At 40.4% G+C, this 24,622-nt stretch overlaps 1 protein-coding gene across 3 annotated transcripts; it reads right to left on the bottom strand.

Annotated features, from left to right (window-relative positions):
- Positions 1-2,246: 2,246 nt before the first annotated feature.
- LOC114643718 (zinc finger protein 93-like) lies at positions 2,247-23,347 on the bottom strand. 3 transcript variants are annotated; one of them, XM_028792237.2, is made up of 3 exons: positions 23,000-23,335; positions 14,990-15,545; positions 2,247-4,608 (listed from the first exon to the last, which is right to left on the bottom strand). In XM_028792237.2, the coding sequence occupies exon 3, from the start codon at positions 4,066-4,068 to the stop codon at positions 3,082-3,084; it is 987 nt and encodes a 328-aa protein (XP_028648070.2). In that variant the 5' UTR covers positions 4,069-4,608; positions 14,990-15,545; positions 23,000-23,335; the 3' UTR covers positions 2,247-3,081. The 3 variants fall into 3 exon arrangements, with proteins under 3 accessions (XP_028648070.2, XP_028648071.2, XP_051783560.1); XM_028792238.2 differs by having other exon boundaries at positions 2,247-4,605; XM_051927600.1 differs by having other exon boundaries at positions 4,081-4,608; positions 23,000-23,347.
- Between the last annotated feature and the right edge of the window lie 1,275 nt (positions 23,348-24,622).

Below are 24,622 nucleotides of genomic sequence, written 5' to 3'. Positions count from 1 at the left end.
TTAATGTCTCAGGAATGTCGGTCGGCTCAGGTCCCCAAAAACATTTTAACAGAGCTCTTAGAAAGGGAAAATCAGCAATTTCAGAAATGTCTGCTAACGCACCACGAGAGCGGCAACAAAGCCACAAAATTAAAGAACGGGTTTAATTAACAACAAGAATCGGCACCTCATTAAGCAGCTGGTTGGAGTGAAATTGGTTGGAGTCTGAGGCCCTGACTTAGTTGGTCTTCTGTTGGCTCACTCACTTCACACTTCATTTCTATTTGGGTGCCATTTAAGGACAGGAATGAAGCAACTCAGAGGAACGATGAAGAAATTTAAGGGAGCAGATCTTAAAAAAGAAATTCAATTAATTAATTAGCAGCACAAACAGGGTACTCATTAAAAAAAAAAAAGGGGTTAGAATGAAAACCTGCAGCCACGGTGGTCCTCCAGGACCTGCTCTATATGAAGCCCGGCCGCTCACAACTAGTTGTCATTTTCCATGAAGAGCTCCAGTGACAGACCCTTATTTTGAGCTTGTTGCTTTGTGATTGTGCCCAAGAAGCTACTCACTTTATTGGCTGAAGCCATGACTTTATGGTTTGGACTAACGTATTAAACGGGATGAGACATTTGGTGTCCCAACTTCCCCTTTTTTTGCTTGTCCTGTCATTCCTGCAACTGGTCTCACTATGTATGTGGCCCATTTTTTTGGGTGTAGTGGTTAAGGCTTTGGACTTCAAACTCCGAGGTTGTGGGTTCAAATCCTGATACAGTGGAACTATGCGCAAGTCACCTCACCTGCCTGCACTTCAATTAGGCAAACAAAAAGAACTGTGATTAGTTGTAAGCCATCTTGGACAAAGGCGTTTGCCAAACAATAACGTGTAAATTCTTTTGACTGGAAGTGTGGTGCAGATAACATCAAATGATGAGGTTGCGAGTTCAAATGCCACCACTGACATGGTGTGACCCTGAGCAAGTCACTTCACCTGCCTGTGCTCCAACTGGAAAAACAAAATAAAGGTAAGCAACTATATCTCAACTACTGTAAGTCACGTAGGATGAAAGTGTCGACCAAATAAGTAAACGTGTGATTATATATATTTTAAAATGTATAGGAAATATATAAAATATATATAAAAATAGGAAATTCTGGTGTAACCAGGGCTCCTCGTTTCACCTCCTGTGTACACCAACCCCTTGTCATGTATTAAAATGTTGCATTGTGGAGAAATTTGAATTGAAGAAATCTGAATATTTTGTCCTGCAGTGCGTTGGCACCATGCCCGGGGTTTGTTTCCTGCCTTGCGCCCTGTGTTGGCTGGGATTGGCTCCAGCAGAACCCGGCGACCCTGTAGTTGGGATATAGTGGGTTGGATAATGGATGGATGAATATTTTGTAATGCTTTACTCTTTAGAAGTTCTCAGGCGGAAGTAGTTTTGGATCCTGTGGTCTGGTCACTTCCATGCCCAGCCTTTGTCTGATTATAGTTGGTTCAGTAATCGGTTGGCCTATGGAACACCGTAGCTGCCCTCTTGCCAGCTGTAATATTTTTACATTTTGGACCTTTTTTTTTTTTTTTACTGGAGTAATAATTAGACCATATGACTGCTCATCTGTAAAAGTGAAATCACTTTCTGGCCAGTCCAGGTCACTTCCAGATCTCAGAATACTTACCATGTGCTGGATTTTCTGTAAGAGCTTGTCAGCTCACGACTCTCTTTCATGAAGCTTTAGTAAAATATATAACAAAGTTAGAAAAGTTGATGGATAACACAACACATTCCATGGAAAGGCAATCATTTTCTGTTATTTTCACATGTTAACTTTACATTATGGATAAATCTGTTTATTTTACAGTTGGGCCTTCAAGGAGCTTTGCATGCCTATGTGACTGCTCTTGGTGTTTTTAGGCTACTGTGCTGGAATCAATGAGGCGTCCACCTGCCTGTCACCAGGTTTTGATATCCACACCATAAGTGGATTTCTCAGGATCATCTTTACTCGGAAGTTGAAATCTATCTCTCTATTGTTATCACTTATTAGACCTCTCCAAATATGCATCTATCCTTTATAGTTTTGAATTATCATTACACTTGAGAAGATAATGAAAGGAATACAGCAGAGACAGAAGCATGCAGCACTGGCCCACAGATCCTCTCACCGCCTCTCTTCCAGTGTATGCAGTTCACAAAATGGCACACGTTCATATGGTGTTCTATCAGAAAACCCAACTATTATTCAGTAAAACTGGGGCACCAAAGAGACTACGTGGAGAATGACGAGCTGATGTTTTTTGTTTTTATCAACAAGCAGCCTCTCCATCACATATTTCTTTTTCGTGCACTGACATTCACTGTTCAGATGCTAGATGTGGAATTTCTTCCAACTAAATGGACACATGGAGTCTTCCATTATAATGATGATGGGTCATTAAGGTAAAGCACTTTACACAACCTACCTAACATTTCTGAAAAGTATTGACAAAACTCAATTCCCAAAAAAAAAAAAAAAAGGGCTCTTCCCAACATTTCTGGAATGTTCTATAAGCACCAATTTCAAAAGAAGAGTTTACTTACACTAAACATACAATGGGAAAACATGAAATCCCATGTTATTATACTGTTTTCAACTTGGATTTAAAAGTCACAGTTTTCTGTCTTTTTTAGCTTTTCCATGCTGTCCCAACTTTTTCAGAATTGAGGTTTTGTATTTACTATGAAGTACATTGAATTCAATAAATGAAAATGTATATGGCAACTGTACACAAGCCCACCCATCTCTCCTCAGCTTATTGTTTTAAACCCAATAGGTGTGTCCCATTTTGCCTAAATGAGCAAACAGGAATGTGACCCCAACTTTCTTTGACAGTCAGCTGTTTATGTCAAACAATTTGCTTATCCTTCATTGGCACATGCTTCATTGTCATTTATTGTGCTGTATATTAGTTTTGCACTGATGAACGTCACAATGGCACCTTCCAACAACTGCCCATTCATCCATCTTAACCAGTTCAGGGTTATTTGAATCTCAAACAAGATTTTTTTTTTTTGGCTCTAAGGATAACATCTTGTACACTGGCCTGACCTCACTTGTTAGTCAAGGTGTTTCTTTTTTGGCACAGCCTTTCTTTTAATCTTCCGTGTGTGAACTTGTGTGTGCCTTATAAGATTGCTGATAGTCAAAAATTGTTTCCCACATGCAGAACAGCAATGTGGTTTGTCTCCTTTGTGAATTTGTGTGTGCCTCTGCAGACTACTTATTTGTGAGAATCGCTTACCACATTCAGCACAGGTATGTGGCCTCTCCCCAGTGTGAGTTTTTGTGTGCCTTGTGAGATTACTGATAGTTGAGAATTGCTTGCCACATTCAGAACAGGAGTATGGCTTCTCACCCGTGTGAATTTTTGTATGTCGCTGAAGACTGCTTAAGCATGAAAATTGCTTGCTGCATTCAGAACAAGAATAGGGCTTCTCTCCTGTGTGAATTCTTCGATGCCTTTGAAGGTTGCTGAGAATTGAGAATCGCTTACCACACTCTGGACAGCTATGGGGCTTCTCTCCAGTGTGAATTCGCAAGTGTCTTTGAAGGTCACCAAGAAGTGAAAATCGTTTCCCACATTCACAACAGCAATGCGGTTTCTCTCCAGTATGTACTCGTGTGTGCGTGTGAAGATCGCCAAGTATTGAGAATCGTTTGCCACATTCAGTACAACAATGTGGCTTTTCTCCAGTATGAATTCTCATATGTCTTTGAAGATTGCCAAGTAACGAGAATCGCTTGCCACATTCACAACAGGAATGTGGCTTCTCACCAGTGTGAATTCTTTTGTGTATATGAAGAGTATACAGTTGTGAGAATCGCTTGCCACATTCAGAACAACAATGCGGCTTCTCTCCAGAATGAACTCTAGTGTGTCTCTCAAGATGATTGATTTGAGAAAATCGTTTGCCACATTCTGGACAGCTGTGTGGCTTCTCCCCTGTGTGAACTCGCTTGTGTGTATGAAGAGTGCTGAGCTCCGAAAATCGTTTGCCACATTCAGCACAGGAATGCGGCTTTTCTCCAGTGTGAACCCGCATGTGTCTCTTCAGATGGTTTATCTGTGAGAACCGTTTGTTACATTCAGGACAACAATAGGGCTTCTCCCCTGTATGAATTTTTCGGTGTCTGTGGAGGCTACTTATGCATGAGAATCGTTTACCGCATTCAAAACAGCAATATGGCTTCTCTCCTGTATGAATTTTACGGTGTCTTCTGAAGACTGCTCATGCATGACAGCTGCTTATTACACTCAGAACAGCAGTGTAGCTTCTCTTCCATATGGGCCTGCTGATGATCGTTATAATCAAATTTACTTTTAAAATTCTTACCACATTCTTGGCAGATATATGATGCCAATGGATTTGTATTTTGCACCTGCTGATGAGCACAGGCATCTTCAGAGTTTGGTGAATTTCTCTCATGGAAAGAATGACACTGCAAATCAACTGGTATCAATGTCTCTGACCCAGATGGTGACATCCAAATATTTTCACCATATTGTTTCTGTTCAGACGTGTGTAGAGGAGAGGTCTGAGAAAATGATGATTGGTAGAAGCTGGTGGTTTCTTGTAAACCTGCTTTAAGAGATAGAAGAAAAAAAAAAATTAAAAGTATAGTTAGACTTCACAAAAAAGAAACATCAGAAAGAGGTTTGGAAACAATAAGCCATTCAATACAAGTCAGGTCAGGTTAGGGAGCATGCACTGGTACAGCACGTTGCTGCACCCACAACACGGCGAAACAGCCTTCATCTCAGGTCGCTGGACAGCGTCCATGTCTCACAACCATATAGCAAGACTGGAAGCATCAGGACTCTAAATACTTGGACCCTGGTCCTTTTGTAGAGATATCAGGAGCGCCACACACACCTTTCTAGCAACTTCATGACCCTCATGCTCTCCCAATCCGTCTAAGAGTCACCAGAGACCTGTCACTGCCAAGGTAAGTAAACCTCTCGATGAGGTCGACACTCTCTCCGCAGACAGACACACTGCTGATGGCCGCGCCCAAGAGGTCATTAAAGGCCTGGCTCTTGGTTTTTATCACAAGCCCAGACACTCAGACTCCTCGCTCAGTCTCTCAAGAGCCCCAATCAGAGCCTCCATGACTCTGCGAAGATCACAGCATCATCAGCAAAGTCAAGATCCTTGAATCTTTCTTCACCAACAGATGCCCCACAGTCACTGGACCCCACAACCTTGCCAAAATTAAGAGTACATTCATGAACTTTTGGACCTTCTTAATCAAATTTATGTCACAGGGAGGCCTACTTTCTAACCCAGCACTACTGGGCACAACGTAAAAGCAACATCAGTAGATCAGGGCAGAAATGTCACATAATAACTTGAGGCAAACGTGTCATCCTCTGAAGGTCCCACATTTAAAGTCATTGAGCTCTTCAGTATGACCCAATCTACGGGAATTGAAATTGCATGGCTATGTGCTCGAGTTTAACAATGAAACACCTAAACACAATCATTTGGAGGAGTGTCCACATACTTTTGGCCAAGTGGAGTTTGACAATTTGACAAGGAAGCTATGTGGAAATAATATTTTCCCTTTAAAGCACATTGTGATTGGTGGGAGTAGCAGGGTCTTTCTGCTTATATAGGAAATGCCCCTTCAGTCTCAGGCTGAAGATGCACAACTTTAGTCTAGCATACCCTAACTAGAGCTGCTGATTAGCTGTACATGTTCCATCTCCGAACCGTTACTAACCCCCAATTTATTCCTTTTCTCTTCTAACTATCTTGCTGTACCACTTGGTTCTGCTCTCCTACCACCAAGCAGATCTCATGTCCATAGAAAAGTCATCTCAAATACTGGGAGTCAATGGATGGAAAGATTGTCCCACCAGATTGGATGGCTTAGCACAGACTCTACTGTAGAATGCCCAGGAGGGGCTGGAAGGTCAGTTAGCCAAGACTGTGTCTGATATTGCCTGCTAAAAATGACTGCGGACCACCACCACCCCCAGAGCCTTATATTCCCTATTGATTCTGCTGTTTTTGCTTTCCTCTCCTCCACTGACCATAGTTCAACAATTAATTATTGAACAAATTTTGTTGGTTTTCACTGCTACAGTATCAAACAGTTTCTTCTTGATTGTCCGTCTGTTTAACAAATGTGCCTTTATGTGTGCTAACTCTGTATTTAGTAATTTGTAAAATCTACATGTGCATTTTACCGGGGAACTTGTTGCAGCGCTCTGCACCTGCACTCTGTGAAGACTGCTATGTAGAAATAAACTGAATAGAATTGAGGGCCTGGGGTTTAGAGGCGAAAAGCTTTGTAATTTACTAAAGAGCTTTTCACTTTCAAACGAATGAAACGTTTAAACAGTGTTTATTCACTGCAGGTCTAGTTTAACTCTTAAACCGCCACATACTTACGGGGTTAATGCACCCCTCCTTGGATGGCAAAATACTTTTTTGCTGCACTTTGTAAGGAAATGTCACAATTCACCAAGAAAAAGTGAAATTTTAATGGCACACATTTTTTTTCATGAAAAGAACATCACAATTACTGCAACACTGATCATTTTACACACTGTCAATGAACTGCAAAAACTTAAAAAAAAAAATCTCTTATTATATGTACAAGGTGCAACTGACGCCATTGATGAAATTCAGTAAATCACCGAGCCAACTGCGCTTGAACTGGCTGCACACAGATGACAAGGGCGATGCTGGCAGGCCAGTCTAGTGCAGCGCCTGAATCCAAAGGACTGTGATGTAGGGGGCGCCAGTGGTCACAAGCTGGCTGCTCAACGAATGTACGGCACGAACTGATCAGCTCCGGCGTGCTGGCAAACTGCACTGGGAACCAACTATAGCCGGTTGTGGCAGTTTAAGGGTGAACAAAAGAAAACAAAAAAAAAAATTCTATTTTCTTGTGTGAGTGTACAACAAGACAGACTCAATTGAGATAATTTAACATTAAGGTGTGTATAGCCTTCTCTATCATCTATTTCTGAGGGTTGGGAGAAGCAACAGTGATGCCAAAAAATACCCACAGACTGAATGATACCACACAAAGGAGACCAATACTCACTTATGGAGTCATTATGCGTAATGTTCAGAGTAGTACAACATAAAAGGTGTTGGGTACCAAAATTATGAACCCGCCCCAAGTACCCCGATTAATCAGAAACCCCCACCACACTTGTGTGAATGCACACTCACTGTATTAAGGGTTCTGCCTGCAGAAGTAGGGATATGCCCACTCTTACCTTTTTGACAGATTTAGTTATTCAGTCATAATATGGAACAAGATGATCTGCTGTGGCAACCCCTAATGGAAGCAGCCGAAAGAAGAGAAGGAAGACGAAGAAGTAATTATTCAGTTATACCACACAGAAACCACAATCAACAAGAGAGCATTTGTGTGGTTTTCAGTCCTATCATAATATAATCGTCCTTTAGAGCACTGCAACCGTCCACCTGTCTGACAAGTGTCAAGACTTCCTATGAAAATGTTAGGGATGCTTCCGTGACCAAAATGTGATTATTTTAAGCTAAAAAATTACAGACACAAAAACAAAAACAGTCATTTGAATGCGAGATGCCTGAATAACTGAAATCGGTCAACAACTGAGACCAGTATAGACAGCACAGATTTGGTAAGCATTATTAAAAAACAAGTGTGTGCACATTCACATAAATGTGGTCAAAACACTCGACACCTCTGAAAGACATGCTTACCAAGTGGAAATGAACTGGTGTAGGTGTGAAAAAGTAAGTACATATGTGGGCATATCATGATTTGATCTTCATTCAAACAATGTTTAGATAAAATATAATAATATTACATGTTAACTTTTTGTGGCCCACTGTGTAATTTCTTCTTCTTCTTCCATGTGCTCCCAATTACAGGTCACCACAGCAGATCATTCGTTTCTATCTATCCCTGTCTTTTATATCATTTTTCTGCCACACCCCAGGCCTTCATGTCCTCCCTCACCACATCCATAAACCTCCTCTTTGGCCTTCGTCTTTTTCTCTTGCTTGGAAGTTCCATTCTCAACATTCCCCCCGATGTACTCCTCATTTCCCCTCTGCACGTGCCTAAACCATCTCAATCTCGCCTCTCTTACGTTTTCACCAAACTGTCTTACCTGTGTTGTCCCTCTAATATTCTCATTCCTAATCTGGTTTGACCTCGTTAATCTGAGCAAAAATCGTGCCACCTTCAACTCCGCCATTTCCAGCTCTGCCGCCGGTCTTTTTATCAATGCCACCATCTCCAAACCACACAACATAGCAGGTCTCACTACCATTTTATGGACCTTCCCTTTCACTCTTGAAGGGACTCGTCACAAATCACTCCTGCCACTTTTTTCCACTCATTCCACCCTGCCTGCAGTCTCCATTGCTTTGGACTGTTGAGCCCAAGTTTTTAAATTTGCCTACCTTCATCACATCTTCTTCTTGCAGTTGCACCCTTTCACCACCTTCCCTCTCATTCACGCATATGTACTCCATCTTACTCCTACTGACTTTCATTCCCCTTCTCTCCAGGTTTGTCTCAACCTGCTGTCTACCATCACTACAGATCATGCGTGAACATCATAGTTCATGGAGACTCCTATCTGACCTCATTTGTCAACCTGTCCATCACCATTGCAAACAAGAAAGGGCTCACAGCCGATCCCTGATGTAATGCCACTCTCACCCTGAACCAGGCTGCACACCTCACAGCAGTCACACGGTCCTCATACATATCCTGCACCACCCTCACATGCTTTTCTGCTACTCCCAACATCCTCATACAGTACAATAATTAGTCTCTATATAAATGGAGAAAGTAATTGTAGCTTTTCATTTATCAGTACCTTTAGATGCATCAAATTAAAAATCGAGTGTAGATGACTAGCATATCATTAGAGAGAATCTTATATGAACTTGTCTTCTTATTTAAACGAAGTCTGATATTTAAATTGTTGTTGAAGTGTTATCACCATGCAGAGGTGATAACACTTCCACAACAAACGAAGAGGTTATAGGTGCCCAGGAGCTTGGGAAAGGATTTAAAAACAGATCTCCAAACAACTGGAAATTAAGCATTGCACTGTCCAGAAGATCAACTACAAATGGAGACGATTTAAAAGAACTGCTAACCTCTTCAGGCCAGGCCTCACCATCAAGTTCAAGCCAAGAGCAGAGCGTAAGATGCCAAAGGGAGTCTCTAAGGAGCCCAGAATTTCATCACCGGTTCTACAGGTAGCACTTGTCACCATGAAATTGCAGGAGTATACCATGAGATACAGATCACACTGTAGCGGGGCTACATAGTAATAGTGTTTTCAATGTTTGTACTGAGTGCGCTTGGTTTCCATCGTCCCGTTTGCTGTTTATAATGTGTACGTCAGTGAATGTCATCCTATAAATACAGTGGGGGGACGGGTGATGGAGAGAGACTGCCGCCCCAAGATGGAAAGCACCTGTTTACAATCAATCAATCAATTACATCCAGCTCATTACTATATAAACAATCAGAAGGGAACAGACCGGGAGGAAAAGAGAAAGACGGAGATTACATTTCACTACAATGAACCACCATCACCTGCTATTTTTCCACATCGCGCTTTGGTATCCAGTTTGTTTTTTCATTCCGCTGAACTTACTTCAATTCAATCATCATCAGAGACCCCAGGGTTGGACTACATTATCCACCACACGCCAAGGATTCACGGTGAGGTTGATCCATTTTTTCCGTGAAAAACAAACACATCACTTATCTGTTGACCACTCATCCATATTCAGCACAGTTGTATACTCAGACTCAAGTTCACTATTATTGCCATTTTCCGCATTCATTCATTGTTATATGTTACTGGGACAAGGGAGGGTTTGTTATTGTATATTTGGTGGTGTCATGTTTTTACTTTGGTGGAGGGATATACATATCTATATATTATATATTTATATTATATATATATATATATATATATATATATATATATATATATATATATATTATATATATATATATATATATATATATATATATATACACTAATTTTCTACGTGTGAAATTTGCATTTTTTTTGTTATTGTTTGATTTAATATTTATCTACCTATTTTTACATATCTGCTTGTGTGTGCTTATGTTTAAACCGTCGATTGAGGGGAAAATATTTGTTAGAGGAACGGCTTGGTATTTATAGATTAGCCTCAGTAACTTATCCAGACCACAGGTCTTGGAAGCGTAGCTGCCAGCTGGTTAAGGGGACAGCAGTTACAACGCAAATTACATCTACACAGGAGGTGACGCTTGAAGATATTCTAAGAACATCAGGGCAAGATTAAAGTTTGCTCATGAAAACCCAGGCAAAAAACAAAACTACTGGATCACTGTACTCGGGACAGAAAAGTGAAGGATAGGGTTATTTGAGCAAAGCACCAGCGGACATGTTTGGAGACAGCAAAAAGACAACATTTGAGCAAAAGAACTCAACACCAACTATGAAGCACGGTGGTGGAAATGTTCTTCTTTAGGACTGCTTTGCATCATCGAGGTCTGAGCAGCACACCCTCACAGAATACACTAGGAATTAGTCTTTGTTGTGATGGTAGTAGAACCGTCACTGGGTCTTTTGTCCGTATGGGGACCCAGAAGAACTAGCAGCAGCCGCTATTTAGCTAAATAAAGTACTGTAAAGAGTTGACAGGTGCAGTGCTGAAAGATTTGTACAGTGAAATGATATCCCATAAGATAAACTGGGATGGGTCCTGCTGATGGGTTAAGGACCTTTTATGAGGGGCCCTGTCCAGCTCTCCTCGCGTAGCTGCCTGTCTTCTGGAATCTCCTCCATGACCTTAAGACTGTGCTGGGAGACACGGCAAACCTTCTGGCAATGGGAAATATATTGATGTGCCTGCCATCCTGGAGAAGTTGGACTACCTGTGCCACCAAACTCTATAGGGTCCAGGTATGGCCACATGCTACCAGTAGTGACACTGACCGTAGACAAATGCAAAACGAGTGACAGAACAGGTGAGCAGGAAAAAATGTCAGTGGCCTCCCTCCACCTGTGAAACCCTTCCAGTTTTGGGGGTCGTCTCATTGTTGCCCCTCTAGTGCACCAAAGCAGCTGAAACTGATGAACAAGCCCCTCTGCTACTTAACTGACCAGATCAATAGCCCACAAGTTTCAGTGACTTGATGCTATACTCGCATTCATAAGTGGGCCTTTCATTTTTTGAGCAGTGTACATGAATAGATGTCTAACTTTTTCTCCTGCCGGTTCTGGTGCTCTGTCTACTTGCCTGGGGTTACAGATGTAAAAGAAACAGGGAAGTGTTGAACTGCAGCACATGACGTGTGGAATTTAGGCCATTCTGTTATGGTCTACGTAATAAGGAGTATAAAGGATAATAGGGTCAGACTAGAGCCCTGCCATGACAACACACACCCTAATCATATTTATGTTAATTTATATTGATTGTACAGCAGTGCAACTTGAATTGTACTGCACATAATGCTCCAGTGTACACACATGCAATGAACAAAAGAAGGTCTAATATTAATATAGTTTCACTTTCATTAAACTAGAATGGCAGCATCAGTGCTGAAATCAGATTTGAAAGTGGCACTGTCCTGTATTGACACCTGCTCCAAACATAATACACATTCACTGGCCACTTTATTTCACAGGTACACTTTGCTAGTACCGGGTTGTACTCCCTTTTGCCTTCAGAACTGCAGTATTTCTTCATGCCCTCGATTCACCAAGGTTCTAGAAACATTCCTCAGGGATTTTGGTCCACATTGACATGACAGCATCACACAGTTCCTGCAGGTTTGTCGGCTGCACATCCATGATGTGAATCTCCCGTGTCACCACATCCCAAAGGTGCTCTACTGGATTGAGGTCTGGCAACTGTGGAGGCCATTTGAGTTCAGTGAACTCATTGTCGTGTTCAATAAACCAGCTTGAGATGATCTGAGCTTTGTGACATGGCGCATTATCCTTCTGGAAGGAGCCATCAGAAGATCGGTCAGTAGATAGAATGAGGTGAACCGCAGTTATAAACTCCAGTCAATTATTTAGGAGTCTAATGGCCTTGGGGAAGAAAGAGTTATTTAGCCTGGAATGTCCTGCATTTCATGCTTCTATACCTCCTGCTTGAGGGTAGGTGTGAACAGTTCGTGTTGGGGGTGGGTGGGGTCCTGGGGGGTCGAGGCAGTTCTCCTGCGGACTCTACAGTTGTAGATGCTCTGCAGAGAGGGCAGTGGAGTCCCAAACCACTCATTTTAATTTTGAGCATGTCATTTCAAATTTTGTATATAATCACTTGTATTACATTTTTCTGCCACTTGCACTTTGGGGCTTCTGTAAACCGGAAGGGAAAAGTGGAAAGCAGATTTCGTTGCCTTACCCTTTGACGGCAGCTCTTCTTCTTCTAAAGCCATGCACCTCTAAGGCATACCTGGACTCCAGAAGTTGCTGGAAGAACAAACTGTTATTTCTTTATTTTCTCCTTTTTTTGGGGAGGGATGGAATTTTGCCACTGTGAATGCAAGCCATCACTACAAATAATTTGCAAAAATGTATTTCTATTCGATTGGTAGTGAGCAGTCAAGAAAAACGATACCTTTTATTGGCTAACTAAAAAGATTACAATATGAAGGCTTTCGAGGCAAATCGGGCCTCTTCTTCAGGCAAGATGTAATGTAATGAGAACAGAGGAATGGAGTGGAGTGGGCAGTTGACATTGGGTCTGGATGATCAACAGGTAATGAAGATGAGAGATTTGTTCCTGGGATCATCACAGACAGATGAGTCTGATCTGCTGAATGCTAGAGCAGTGAGCAAACAGGAATGTGCACACAAGAGTGGAGTGAGTGGTTGACATCGAGTCTGGATGATTGATGGGGAACACAGTCAGGAGCTGTAAAGCATTTTAGGAGAATGGTCCTCCTAGAGAAGAGGTGAAGGAGAAGATTTGCTAGGAAAGTGCTTTCTGGAATGATCTCTATGGACATTGGGCTATAGGAAAGGTTAATAGCTGGATTGAGGACTGTCTAGATTTTAATAGTTTTTTTTTTTTTTATCATTTTTAATCTTACCTGGGATTATTTACTTGTTGTGTTCATTACATATTTGTGTTGTGCCCCTTATGATTCCCTGACTATCGTTTAAGTATGCATAGATCTTTCCCAAAGTATGATTTTTGAACTGGAATAATAAATGGCATTCTTTTTTAAACATTTGTGTAGTAGTCTGTGTTCTTCATTCACTCACTGGTGGTCAAGATACCTACAAGATACCCCAGGGTTTGGGAACAGGACTTCACCTGCAATTACTTTTTCATAGCACTATGATTATTCCCACACTTTCACAACTATATTGTTCAAAAATGGGAATTTGCAACAAATCAAATAGTCATGATCAAAGTGGAGCATATGATATTATTTATCTTGACTTTCAGAAAGCATTTGATGAAGTGCCACATGAGAATTTGGGCATCAAACTAAATGAAGTGGGAGTTCAGGGTGTTGTGGGTGCAGAGTTGGCTCAGACACCGGAAGCAGAGGGTGATGAGGGTGTGAGGAACCTCTTCAGAATTGTGTGAAGAGTGGTGTTCCACAGGGGTCAGTGCTGGGGCCACTGCTATTTTTAATATATAGAAATAATTTAGATAGGAATATAAGTAACAAGCTGGTTAAATTTGCAAATGATACCAAGATAGGTGGATTAGCAGATAATCAAGAATCCATTATATCATTACAGAAGGACTTGGACAGCAGACAGGCATGGGCAGATATGTGGAAGATGGAATTTTATGTCAGTAAATGTCAAGTATTACACATAGGAAGTAAAAATGTTAGGTTTGAATACACAATGGACAGTTGGAAAAATCAACAGTCCACCTTATGAGAAGGATTTAGTAGTCATAGTGGACTCTAAGCTATCAACTTCCCTACAGTGTTCAGAAGCCATTAAGAAGGCTAACAGAATGTCAGGTTATATAGCGCCTTGGTGTGTGGAGTACAAGTCACAGGAGGTTCTGCTCAACCTTTATAACACACTGGTGAGGCCTCATCTGGCGTACTGGGTACAGTTTTGGTCTCCAGGCTACAAGAAGGACATAGCAGCGCTAGAAAAAGTCCAGAGAAGAGCAACTAGGATGATTCAGGGTTACAGGAGATGAATTATGAGGAAAGATTAAAAGAGCTGAGCCTTTACAGTTTAAGGAAAAGAAGATTAAGAGGAGACCTGAGTGAAGTGTTTAAAATTAGGAAGGGAATTAGTTCAGTGGATTGAGATTGTTATTTTAAAATGAGTTCATCAAGAACACAGGGACACAGTTGGAAACTTGTTAAGGGTAAACTTCACACAAACATTAGGAAGTTTTTCTTTACACCAAGAACAATGAACATTTGGAATAAGCTACCAAGTAGTTTGGTGGACAGTAAGACGTTAGGGACTTTCAAAACTCGACTTGATGTTATTTTAGAAGAAATAAGTGGATAGGACTGTCGAGCTTTGGTGGGCTGAATGGCACTGTTCTCGTCTAGAGCAATTAAAACACTGAATGCAGCAGTTTAAGATTGAAATAAGCAATTAAGGTTGGAGAACCTTAACAAGCGAGACCACTAAAATGAAGCATTAAAATGTCACTTAAGCAATATGTGCTTCATCAGCAATAATTGAGTTCTCGTTAAGGAACTGGGTTGGAACAAAAACCTGCACATACTGTGGCACTCCAGGACCGACGTTGCCTACCCCTGGTCTAGTGTGTTCTAATCTTTGTGGTCACTAATACTATGTTGAAATGAGTTAGCATTATTAAAACTTTTAAAAATAATTTCATGACAGACCTTCCATGTCTCACAAATGACAGCATAAAAACGCATTAGCAGCTCTGGTGCAAATACAATATTATCTAACAACCCCACACTTCATTTACAATTATTCTTATTTGAAATTTCAACATTTGCATCACTTACATATTTCAGGCTGTTGCTCCCACACAGAGAATTTGTCCTCAAACTTAAGTGACTCTGGCTTCAGACGCAGCTGGGATAGACATCTTCTCCTCCTTCGGGACCCCAACCAAGTAGTCTTGGATTGTAATGCTGGGCATGTCTGTGAACTGGCATCATTTTCTGAAGGAGTATCTTCCTTAAAAACATGGACTTGCTTATGTTTTTGCATTTCAAGGCTAACGGAAAAATAATCTGAAGGCTCCACTTTAACACCAGCAGCCTGCCGCTCGGATTCTTCCTCCTTAAAATTACAAGTCCCACCTTGACCATCATCCCACTTTCTGCAGGCACTGTCTTGTGCAAAGGGAACAGGCACCCACTCACAGTCCTCTTCCTTAATGTGGGAAATTCTTCGCTCCATGAGGTCTACTTTAAGAGAGACCATGTTCAACGCCCCATTTTTTTTCTTCTTCTTCTCAGTGTTTGCACTGCTCTTGTAAGTTGGCTTTTTACTACTTCAGGTCATCTGACATCTCAGAAGTGCAATGAAACTGACAGGAAGGATTCTCCTCTTTTTCTGTGGATATATTAGAATTTATTTAAGATAACAACATCATAGTACATTCTCAAAATCACTAAAATCATTTCAAGGCCTGGTACTCCTGAGCCTATCCTGGCAGTATCAAGAACCCCAGTTCACCTACATTTTTATGGAAGAAATTTACAACTGCCAGATCAGCTAAGTGCCAGAGTACAGTATACGATTTTCCCACATGTCAGAATATCAAGAGGTTGGGTGCCATCTCAAACTTAATGACTCATTTGCACTGATGGCTGGTCAGCAGCAGGCACATGGGATTTTACAGGCACGTGAATAATTGGAAGTCTTCTGTACAGTCTTATGCAATTGTGTGACAACATTTTGAGGTAGCTGTGCATTTTGACTTGAACATAACCAAATCAGAAGTGAGGCCTACAAAAATACTGCCACATGACAGGCCAGGAGCTTTACTGGCTAGCCCAGAAGAGGTTCTCAGCAATGCAGCTACTCCTTACTACTAACTGCTGGCTTCCAGCCTTACAGACCCTAAATAGGCAGAGCTGTCAAAAGAACAACAAATGACCCAAAAGAATACCCGTAAGGAGGATTACCATACCCCCTCAGCTTGGGTACTTAAGGTCAAAGAAAAAATTGTAATTAATGGAGAGATTTGTTAGCAAAAATAGAAAATAAGGCAAAAAAAAAAAAAAAAAATAGCATGCCACCACAAAACAATCCTTACAACTCCAACACCGTTGCAATATTTCCTGACTGAATATAAAGCCAGGAGCAGTGACATCACGGTGGCCCCGCCTCCTGGGGCTCCAGCCACAAAGTACCCAGAATATCCACACATTTAAAAGTTGCAGGACACAATTACTAAATCATAGACACACAACAGAAATTACGTAAAAACAAACAAACAAACAAACCATCAAAAATGATGGCCCTGGTTGTAACAGAACACTGACACCATTATGAATGGCTTTGGAGGAGAAAGTAGCAGTTTTTCTTACAGTAAGTGAATCTGTAATGGGCTATAATTCAGTGCTTTAAAGAAAATGGCATTTCTGTGTGTTGCTTAGTGTAATGGGCTATAAACCAGTGCTTTAAAGAAAAGGCAAAATTTCTGGAAAATTCTGCTACAGGTTATTGTTGGCGGCTATCTATAGGACATAAATATTTACCTGTCTTGCAAAAGATTAGCTTGATTAGTAACTCATCCACACAGAATGTGGGGATACAGAACTGTCTGCTTCCTTTGGAAATGAATGAGGTCTGGGGAAATTGGTTTCTAATCAAGTACTTTTTGATAGCTGACCACAATACTATTGTTGAACAAAAGTAAATGTGTTAACACTATTTATTTCTGCAGAGGTAATTGGCTTGCACCATTGTTTGACTGATCATCATGTTGATCTATGCAGCATTTATATATTTCTGGGAGGACAGAGAAGTCTGGTCCGAGACTCGTGACTGCTGCCTGCTTCTTTGATGCTTCTTCACCATATTGCTGTGGCTACACCCTGTAGCAACAGTGGCTTGTACCTGGCCAAGGTTCCCCTAGGCCTGAGGCCAGAAACAAATCCACACAAAAAGAAAACAAAAAAGACAAACATTACACCAACTTGTGAAAAAGTGCAAACATGCAGTGCTAACAGGAACCTGCACCTTCTGCTTAAGGTTCCTCAGTATTTGTTCCTTGGTCAGGATATATCTCAAGATGGTTGCCACAATTAGACTAATCTGTCTTTGTCCATGCATATCCACAAACATTTTTCTGGATGTGCTTGCTTAAATATAACTGCAGAGCTATTTTGTGATTGATCAATGGTGACTGAAACTCAGAATTAGCTCCCACACCTCAACTGTGCCCATGTCAAAAACCCATACAGCTTTTGGTGAAGTAAAAAGCTGCATTCTCTAACAGACATTTTTCCCAAGGAGTGCGAGCTCCCTGCTTGATACATTATCACAGTGGTTCTCAAACTTTGGGGTGGACTCCCCTAGGGGGGCGCGAAGATGTGAAAAAAAGAAAACAAGAATCGAAAATATATGTAAGTAACATATAAATGTTAATGTTTTGGGCACATGCGCCGTACTTGTATGTAAGAGCCAGATCGAATGTTATTTACCTTGGTTTATTTACAGTACTTACTTCCCACAGTGTAAAGAGTGGAGAGCTTCCCATGTACATATACAAAATACGGTGATGGCAAAAGTACATTCTTGATCCGATGTAGAACCGTCATCATTATCTGAGTTCACCTCTGTTATAGCGCGTCTATGTGAAAAGTGAAAACAGCAGTGTCAAATGCATTTGGGGGGGAGTTGGGATCGTGAACGCGGCTGACAGAATAAAACTGGGGGGAAAAAAATAAATAAATAAATAAAAAGCTAAACTTTACAAGTGTCATAAATTACACCGGCTGTTACAGACTGGAATCAAATGCATGTTTTTATTCTAAAATAGTACGAATACGAACAGCTCACTTCTGAAAACGGACTCGTCGGGGATCGAACCCGTGAAGTTTTGATTACCAGTCAACAGTTGATACCGTTGTGCTACCAAAGCTGTCGTAGCAAATGCGTGTCGATGTCGCACCCTAACACAGGTTGTTTTTCTGCAGTTATATTTTTGAACAAAAGCACATTTGTTCTATTATATTTGTACCTTTTGTGAAAGTGTTTCTTTGATATTTGGAATTCAGGCTTCACACATTATACACTTCATGTCCACATTTTGTCAATTATTACCAAAATATGAAAAACGTTTGTTTTAACGATGTGTTTACTGTACATAGATTGTTGTAGACACGGAACACACGTGAAATGCAAGTGTTCCAAATAACGATATATTACTTATAAAAGGTGTCATTTTGCTTGACTTCTCACTCTATACAACTCTAAGCAAATGACACGCAGGTAAACAGACTCGAGCTGAGAAAACTGTGCAGGGTGGGGGATGTGATAGCAGGCTGCTTGCTGCTTATCCGCACATTTACAGGACAGAAAACACTGACGGAGAGGTGCGAAGCGTTTTAAGGTGGGATGGATCTACGAGTTTTTTCGCATGCTCTGGTAATTCTAGTGTTAAAGAGATGGTAAACAGAAGAAGCAGCACGGGAGAAAGACGATTGGGTCTTTAGTTATTATAGATAGAAAATCAGTTAATTGAGTATTTCACTACAACTGTCCATTTTAAATACTAATGAAAACATAGTAAAAATTAAAATTAAATTTTAATAAAAAGCAAATAAAAAGATAAATTACATTAATGCCTCATCAAAAGCAATATTATGACTAACTTTATCCTCTAACTTACATTCTATAAAATATTGCTTTTATGCATTTCTGTTCACATATTGTTCAGGGTATTTTTCTCTCTCATTTATTGGACAATTCTCTTTGTTCTTGATTTTTTTTTTTTTTTTTATGTGCAGCTCATTTTTGTTCATTTTCTTGTTTTCAACGTTCATTATCAGCTCTTGCCATTCTAAAATTCGACAGTCTTGAATAGATAATTTGCTTTTCTGCCTTGCCATTACAACTGACTGTATTGAAGAGCGAGTTAGCAGCACTGAGAGTGTCATGTGGTGGTCTGGAGAGAGGATGGGCACAGTAGGAGTAACGAATGGGCAAAGCTGAATAACATGGACACGACAGACAACTTCTGTAATAAAATAGATTTCATATCTATCTCTCTCTCTCTATAATATATACAGTACTATGCAAAAGTTTAGGGCAGGTGTGAAAAAATGCTGTCAACAAAGAATGCTTTCAAAAATGGAAGTGCTAATCATTTATTTTCATCAATCAACAAAATGCAGTGAATGAACAAAAGAGAAATCTAAATCAAATCAATATTTGGTGTGACCACCCTTTGCCTTCAAAACAGCATCAATTCTTCTAGGTACACTTGCACACAGTTTTTGAAGGAACTCGGCTGGTAGGTTGTTCCAAACATCTTGGAGAACTAACCACAGATCTTCTGTGGATGTTGGCTTCCTCACATCCTTCTGTCTCTTCATGTAATCCCAGACACACTCAATGATGTTGAGATCAGGGCTCTGTGGGGGCCATACCATCACTTCCAGGACTTCTTGTTCTTCTTTACGCTGAAGATAGTTCTTAATGACTTTGGCTGTATGTTTGGGGTCATTGTCCTGCTGCAGAATAAATTTGGGGCCAATCATATGCCTCCCTGATGGCATTGCATGATGGATAAGTATCTGCCTGTATTTTTCGGCATTGAGAACACCATTAATCCTGACCAAATCTCCAACTCCATTTGCAGAAATGCAGCCACAAACGTTCACAGAACCTCCACCATGCTTCACTGTTACCTGCAAACACTCATTATTGTACCACTCTCCAGCCCTTCGACGAACAAACTGCCTTCTGCTACAGCCAAATATTTCTAATTTTGACTCGTCAGTCCAGAGCACCTGCTGCCATTTTTCTGCACCCCAGTTCCTATGTTTTCGTGCATACTTGAGTCGCTTGGCCTTGTTTCCACGTCGGAGGTATGGCTTTTTGGCTGCAACTCTTCCATGAAGACCACTTCTGGCCAGACTTCTCCGGACAGTAGATGGGTGTACCTGGGTCCCACTGGTTTCTGCCAGTTCTGAGCTGATGGCACTGCTGGACATCTTTCGATTTCGAAGGGTAATAAGCTTGATGTGTCTTTCATCTGCTGCACTAAGTTTCCTTGGCCGACCACTGCGTCTACGATCCTCAACGTTGCCCGTTTCTTTGTGCTTCTTCAAAAGAGCTTGAACAGCACATCTTGAAACCCCAGTCTGCTTTGAAATCTTTGTCTGGGAGAGACCTTGCTGATGCAGTAGAACTACCTTGTGTCTTGTTGCTGTGCTCAATCTTGCCATGACATGAAACTGTCTTCCACAACCTCACCTTGGTAGCAGAGTTTGGCTGTTCCTCACCCAGTTTGAAGCCTCCTACACAGCTGTTTCTGTTTCAGTTCATGACTGTGTTTCAACCTACGTGTGACATTGATGATCATTAGCACCTGTTTGGTAGAATTGGTTGATCAGACACCTGACTAGAATCCTACAAAATCCCTGACTTTGTGCAAGTGGACCTACAAGAATTGATGCTGGTTTGAAGGCAAAAGGTAGTAACACCAAATATTGATTTGATTTAGATTTTTCTTTTGTTCACTCACTTTGCATTTTGTAAATTGATAACAATCATTATTTATATTTCGGAAAGCATTCTTTGTTTACAGCATTTTTTCACACCTGCCTAAAACTTTTGCACAGTACTGTAAATAGATATATATACATATATATCTATATATAGATCTCTTATCTATCAGTATATACACACACACACACACAAAGTCTCACATGTAGCTGTACTGCTTGATATAGAACACCAAATATCTTACTCTCATATTTTATATATATATATATATATATATATATATATATATATATATATATATATATATTTATTCCATCAAACTGGTTCAGAATGAAAAAGTGCACTGCAGAAAAACAGCATTTACTTAAGAGAAGTAATACACCCAACATGAGCCATGTTTATATCAATATTAGTCATTTTCTGTCTCTTTTTATAGATTTATTTACACAATTATGAGTCATAGATTTTTTTTTTGTTAGGGGTTTGCCAGATGTAAGATGCTGAAAGATAAAAAAAAAAAAAAAAAAGCCAAGAGTGATAAATTTCATCCTATGATTTGGGAGGTCCAATTTTGTATACATATATGTATTTTTGCATTGGACTACAGTATACAGCACAAATGCATATTTTTCATGTTAAACATAATCCATGCTAAAAGCTGAAGAAATTTTTGCAGCAGTCATAACAATTTTAGAATTGCAGAAGGGGACCTTGAAGGAGAATAGTGATTGAAGCAGGTGCACAGTTCCAAAGTGACAGAAGAAGTGAGGACCTCAGACCAGACTGAAGGTTCACCTTCCAACAGGACAATGACCCAAGGCACAAAGCAAAGACAACACAGGACTGGCTCTAGGAGTGTCCTTCAGTGTCCCAGCAAATCCCAAACTTGACCCCAATCAAAGATCTCTAGAGAGACATGAAAATATCTGTTTACTGAATATCTCCATCCAACCTGACTGAGCTTGTGAGGATCTGCAGAGAAGAACTGCATAAAATCCCTAAATCCAGGATGGAATTGAGGCTGAAATCACTGCCACAACTGAGTAAAGGGTTTGAATACTTGTGTCAATGTCATGTTCCACGTTTTAATTTTAAATATGTTTGCAAAAATTCTTATAATTCTGGTTTCAGTTGGTCAATCTGGGATATTGAGTGTTGCTTAGAGACAGAAAAGCTTAGTTTAAATGATTTTAACAAAAAGCTGTAACATAGCAAACTTTGAAAAAAGTAAAAGGATCCGAACATTTTCTGAATCCACTGTAAATAATAAACACTTTTAATCAAACGGCTTGATTTGAAGAATTATTACCCATGTGCTGTGTTCATAAAACATAAATAGCCCCTAGGTGTCACTCTTTAAAATAACACATGAAGCTTAAATAACCCTGACTATAATGAGCTAATTGGAAATCTTACAGCCATTGACTTTTGAATGTAGAAAATTCAGGTTTGTAAATCACTCCGTGATTTCTCCCCGATTACCTCTTAACTTTAACACTGAAGGTTTCTATGGTGAGTGCCCATCTAGTACTATGATACATATATTTTTGAAATACCTGCTGCAATGACAACATATAGTAAGGCTGTCAAATCAAATGTAATTCTAACGCATACAAAAGACAAACCACGCACAAAAGAATGCTAATTTTACTAATGCCAGCATCGTAATGCCCCACATAAACCCCTCGATGAACCTCGCTTTGTTCTACCAGACCACAGTAACAGCATTAAACAACACACACACACACACACACACACACACACACACACACACACACACATCGTCAAATCCTGTCGTAATCGCGGTTACTGTAGCCTCTGCGAATTGTGATTTGTCACAGAAGGACTCATGTAGAAAGACAACTCGCTGTTAAACTCGAAAAGGAGCGGCCAGAAATATTCCAGGGAGCTTGGCGAGTCCAGGTACACCAGGTCACCGTAAATATGTTTTACTACTTTAAATATCTAGTCAGCTATCGTGAGACAATATCGATCTATATATATTTTAAAAATGAGCTGTAACAGTTTAGGCAGGTAGGTAGGTTGGGGTGTGTGTGGCTTCTGCTACCACAGTATGTCAGTATGCAGCCATACAACTCCCTACCTCCGCGTATTTGGGTGTTAGAAAGGTACCGCTCGTGTACCGGTCGCCAGTTTACAATTACCCCATTAGTCTAACTTAAATAAGTAAATATTTAGATTTTCACTGTTTCAACATTCTCATCCCTACTAAGCCCTAAGCAGCACTCAGCGGCCTGCAAAGGGGCTCCGCGTCTGCTGCTGCTTGTCGTTCGGACTCCACCCGCGTTGCTCTCTGTACTTACCAGGGCTCCTCGCCGCTGTTTCCAGAATTGTGGTCGGGATCTGACACATTCGCAGAGTTTGAACATTCGCCTTTTCTTCGGTTTGAACTGCTTGGCTTAAATGCCGCGGGCTCGCAATCCCAAACAAAGCGCACCTAAATACGTCATTCGCACGCGACTATAATACTAGCCCAATTGAGAGCGTCTACCTGTGACAGCACGGCGGACTTTAGCCTTATTTAAATCGTTTAATTTTTTTGTATAAACCGTATTTGTTTTATAACACGTTCCTCTTAAGATGGTTTTGTTTGAGTTTTATCTGTGATGTGTGTTAACGTAAAAGAGAGAGAAAAAGACCATTCTATCGGTGATTCGCTAAAGTCGTCCGCTAGCAACAATATGATTCGCTGAAGTCGACTTTGATTGACAGTCATCCCGCCCATAACATCTCCGGTCTATCGTAATATCGTCTTCTTGAGAAGCCTCCGTAATTGAGCATAACAAATGCAATGATGCTTCATGAAGTAGAAGGACATATGAAACAAGAGTTGCGTCACATATTTTAAGTATTAAAACGTGTGCTTAAATTTAACTGTTTAAAGTGTAAATATGTTACTATTTGAACAGAATTGTGTCATTTGTGTCGTAGAAGGCTCAATCCGTAGCAAAGGTTCAAAAATCAAATTTCACATCATTTTCGTTATCACTGACTTTGAAATAGCAAGCTTAAGTTTGAAATATGTCATTTTTAACCTTCTGGGAGTGGAGTGGCTAGGACCACCACTAAAGAATCGAATATTAAAACTTTTATCATATTTGTGATAAGCAAAACACGCTCTCTAGAAATATCATAAGACAACACTCTACATGCCTATTATTACTGATCCCCATTTTTTCAATTTTTTTGTGAAAAAGAGTAACTTTGACCCTTCCTGTCCCATTAGGGGTTGGCTGATATGGTCTGAACATCTACAAGTGCTTCTGATCGTTTTTTTTGCTGAAGACACCCATTGTTTTTTTCTGTATAATAAGAGTGTAATTTGCACAGAATGTGATCCAAAATGGCTTAAATATTAGGGTTTTCAGGTTTTCTGCCTCACTCTGCACTGTCTGTGCAACACGGCCGCAGAGAGCTTAAACAAATTGGCACATCCACATTAAAACGACAAGGGGTGAGCTTTCTTGAAGGCTTTTACTGGATATACCTCATTGTAAACTGAAATATATACAAAAGAAACATACAGGTATATACAGGTGTTCAACCAAAGACATAAATAATGATTTACAGTACAAAGCAATACATAGCAGGTAGTAAACATTAAACAATAAAACTTTAAAAGACACTTACAAGGTGAGTGATTTCCACAGTTGGATCAAGACAAAGGGAAGCGTATAAACAGAGGTTCAAATTGCTGCGTAGCACAACTAACCAGACCCAGGGGATTATATACCTTAAATATACGCTTCGGACGTGACTGAAACATGAGATAAAGGGGTGCCTACATGAGATACTTCAGGTGTATTATATTTAAAAGTTTATTATGGGACCTACATGCTTTATGTGAGCTTCACAGACATTTATGGCATCACTGTGAGTGTGGAACATGACTGACAGTTGCGTTAATAAATGACACGACAAAGGGG

Source organism: Erpetoichthys calabaricus, chromosome 5 (assembly GCF_900747795.2).
Source record: "Erpetoichthys calabaricus chromosome 5, fErpCal1.3, whole genome shotgun sequence".
Classification (NCBI taxonomy): Eukaryota; Metazoa; Chordata; class Cladistia; order Polypteriformes; family Polypteridae; genus Erpetoichthys; species Erpetoichthys calabaricus.
This window is presented reverse-complemented; position numbering and strand designations above follow the sequence as displayed.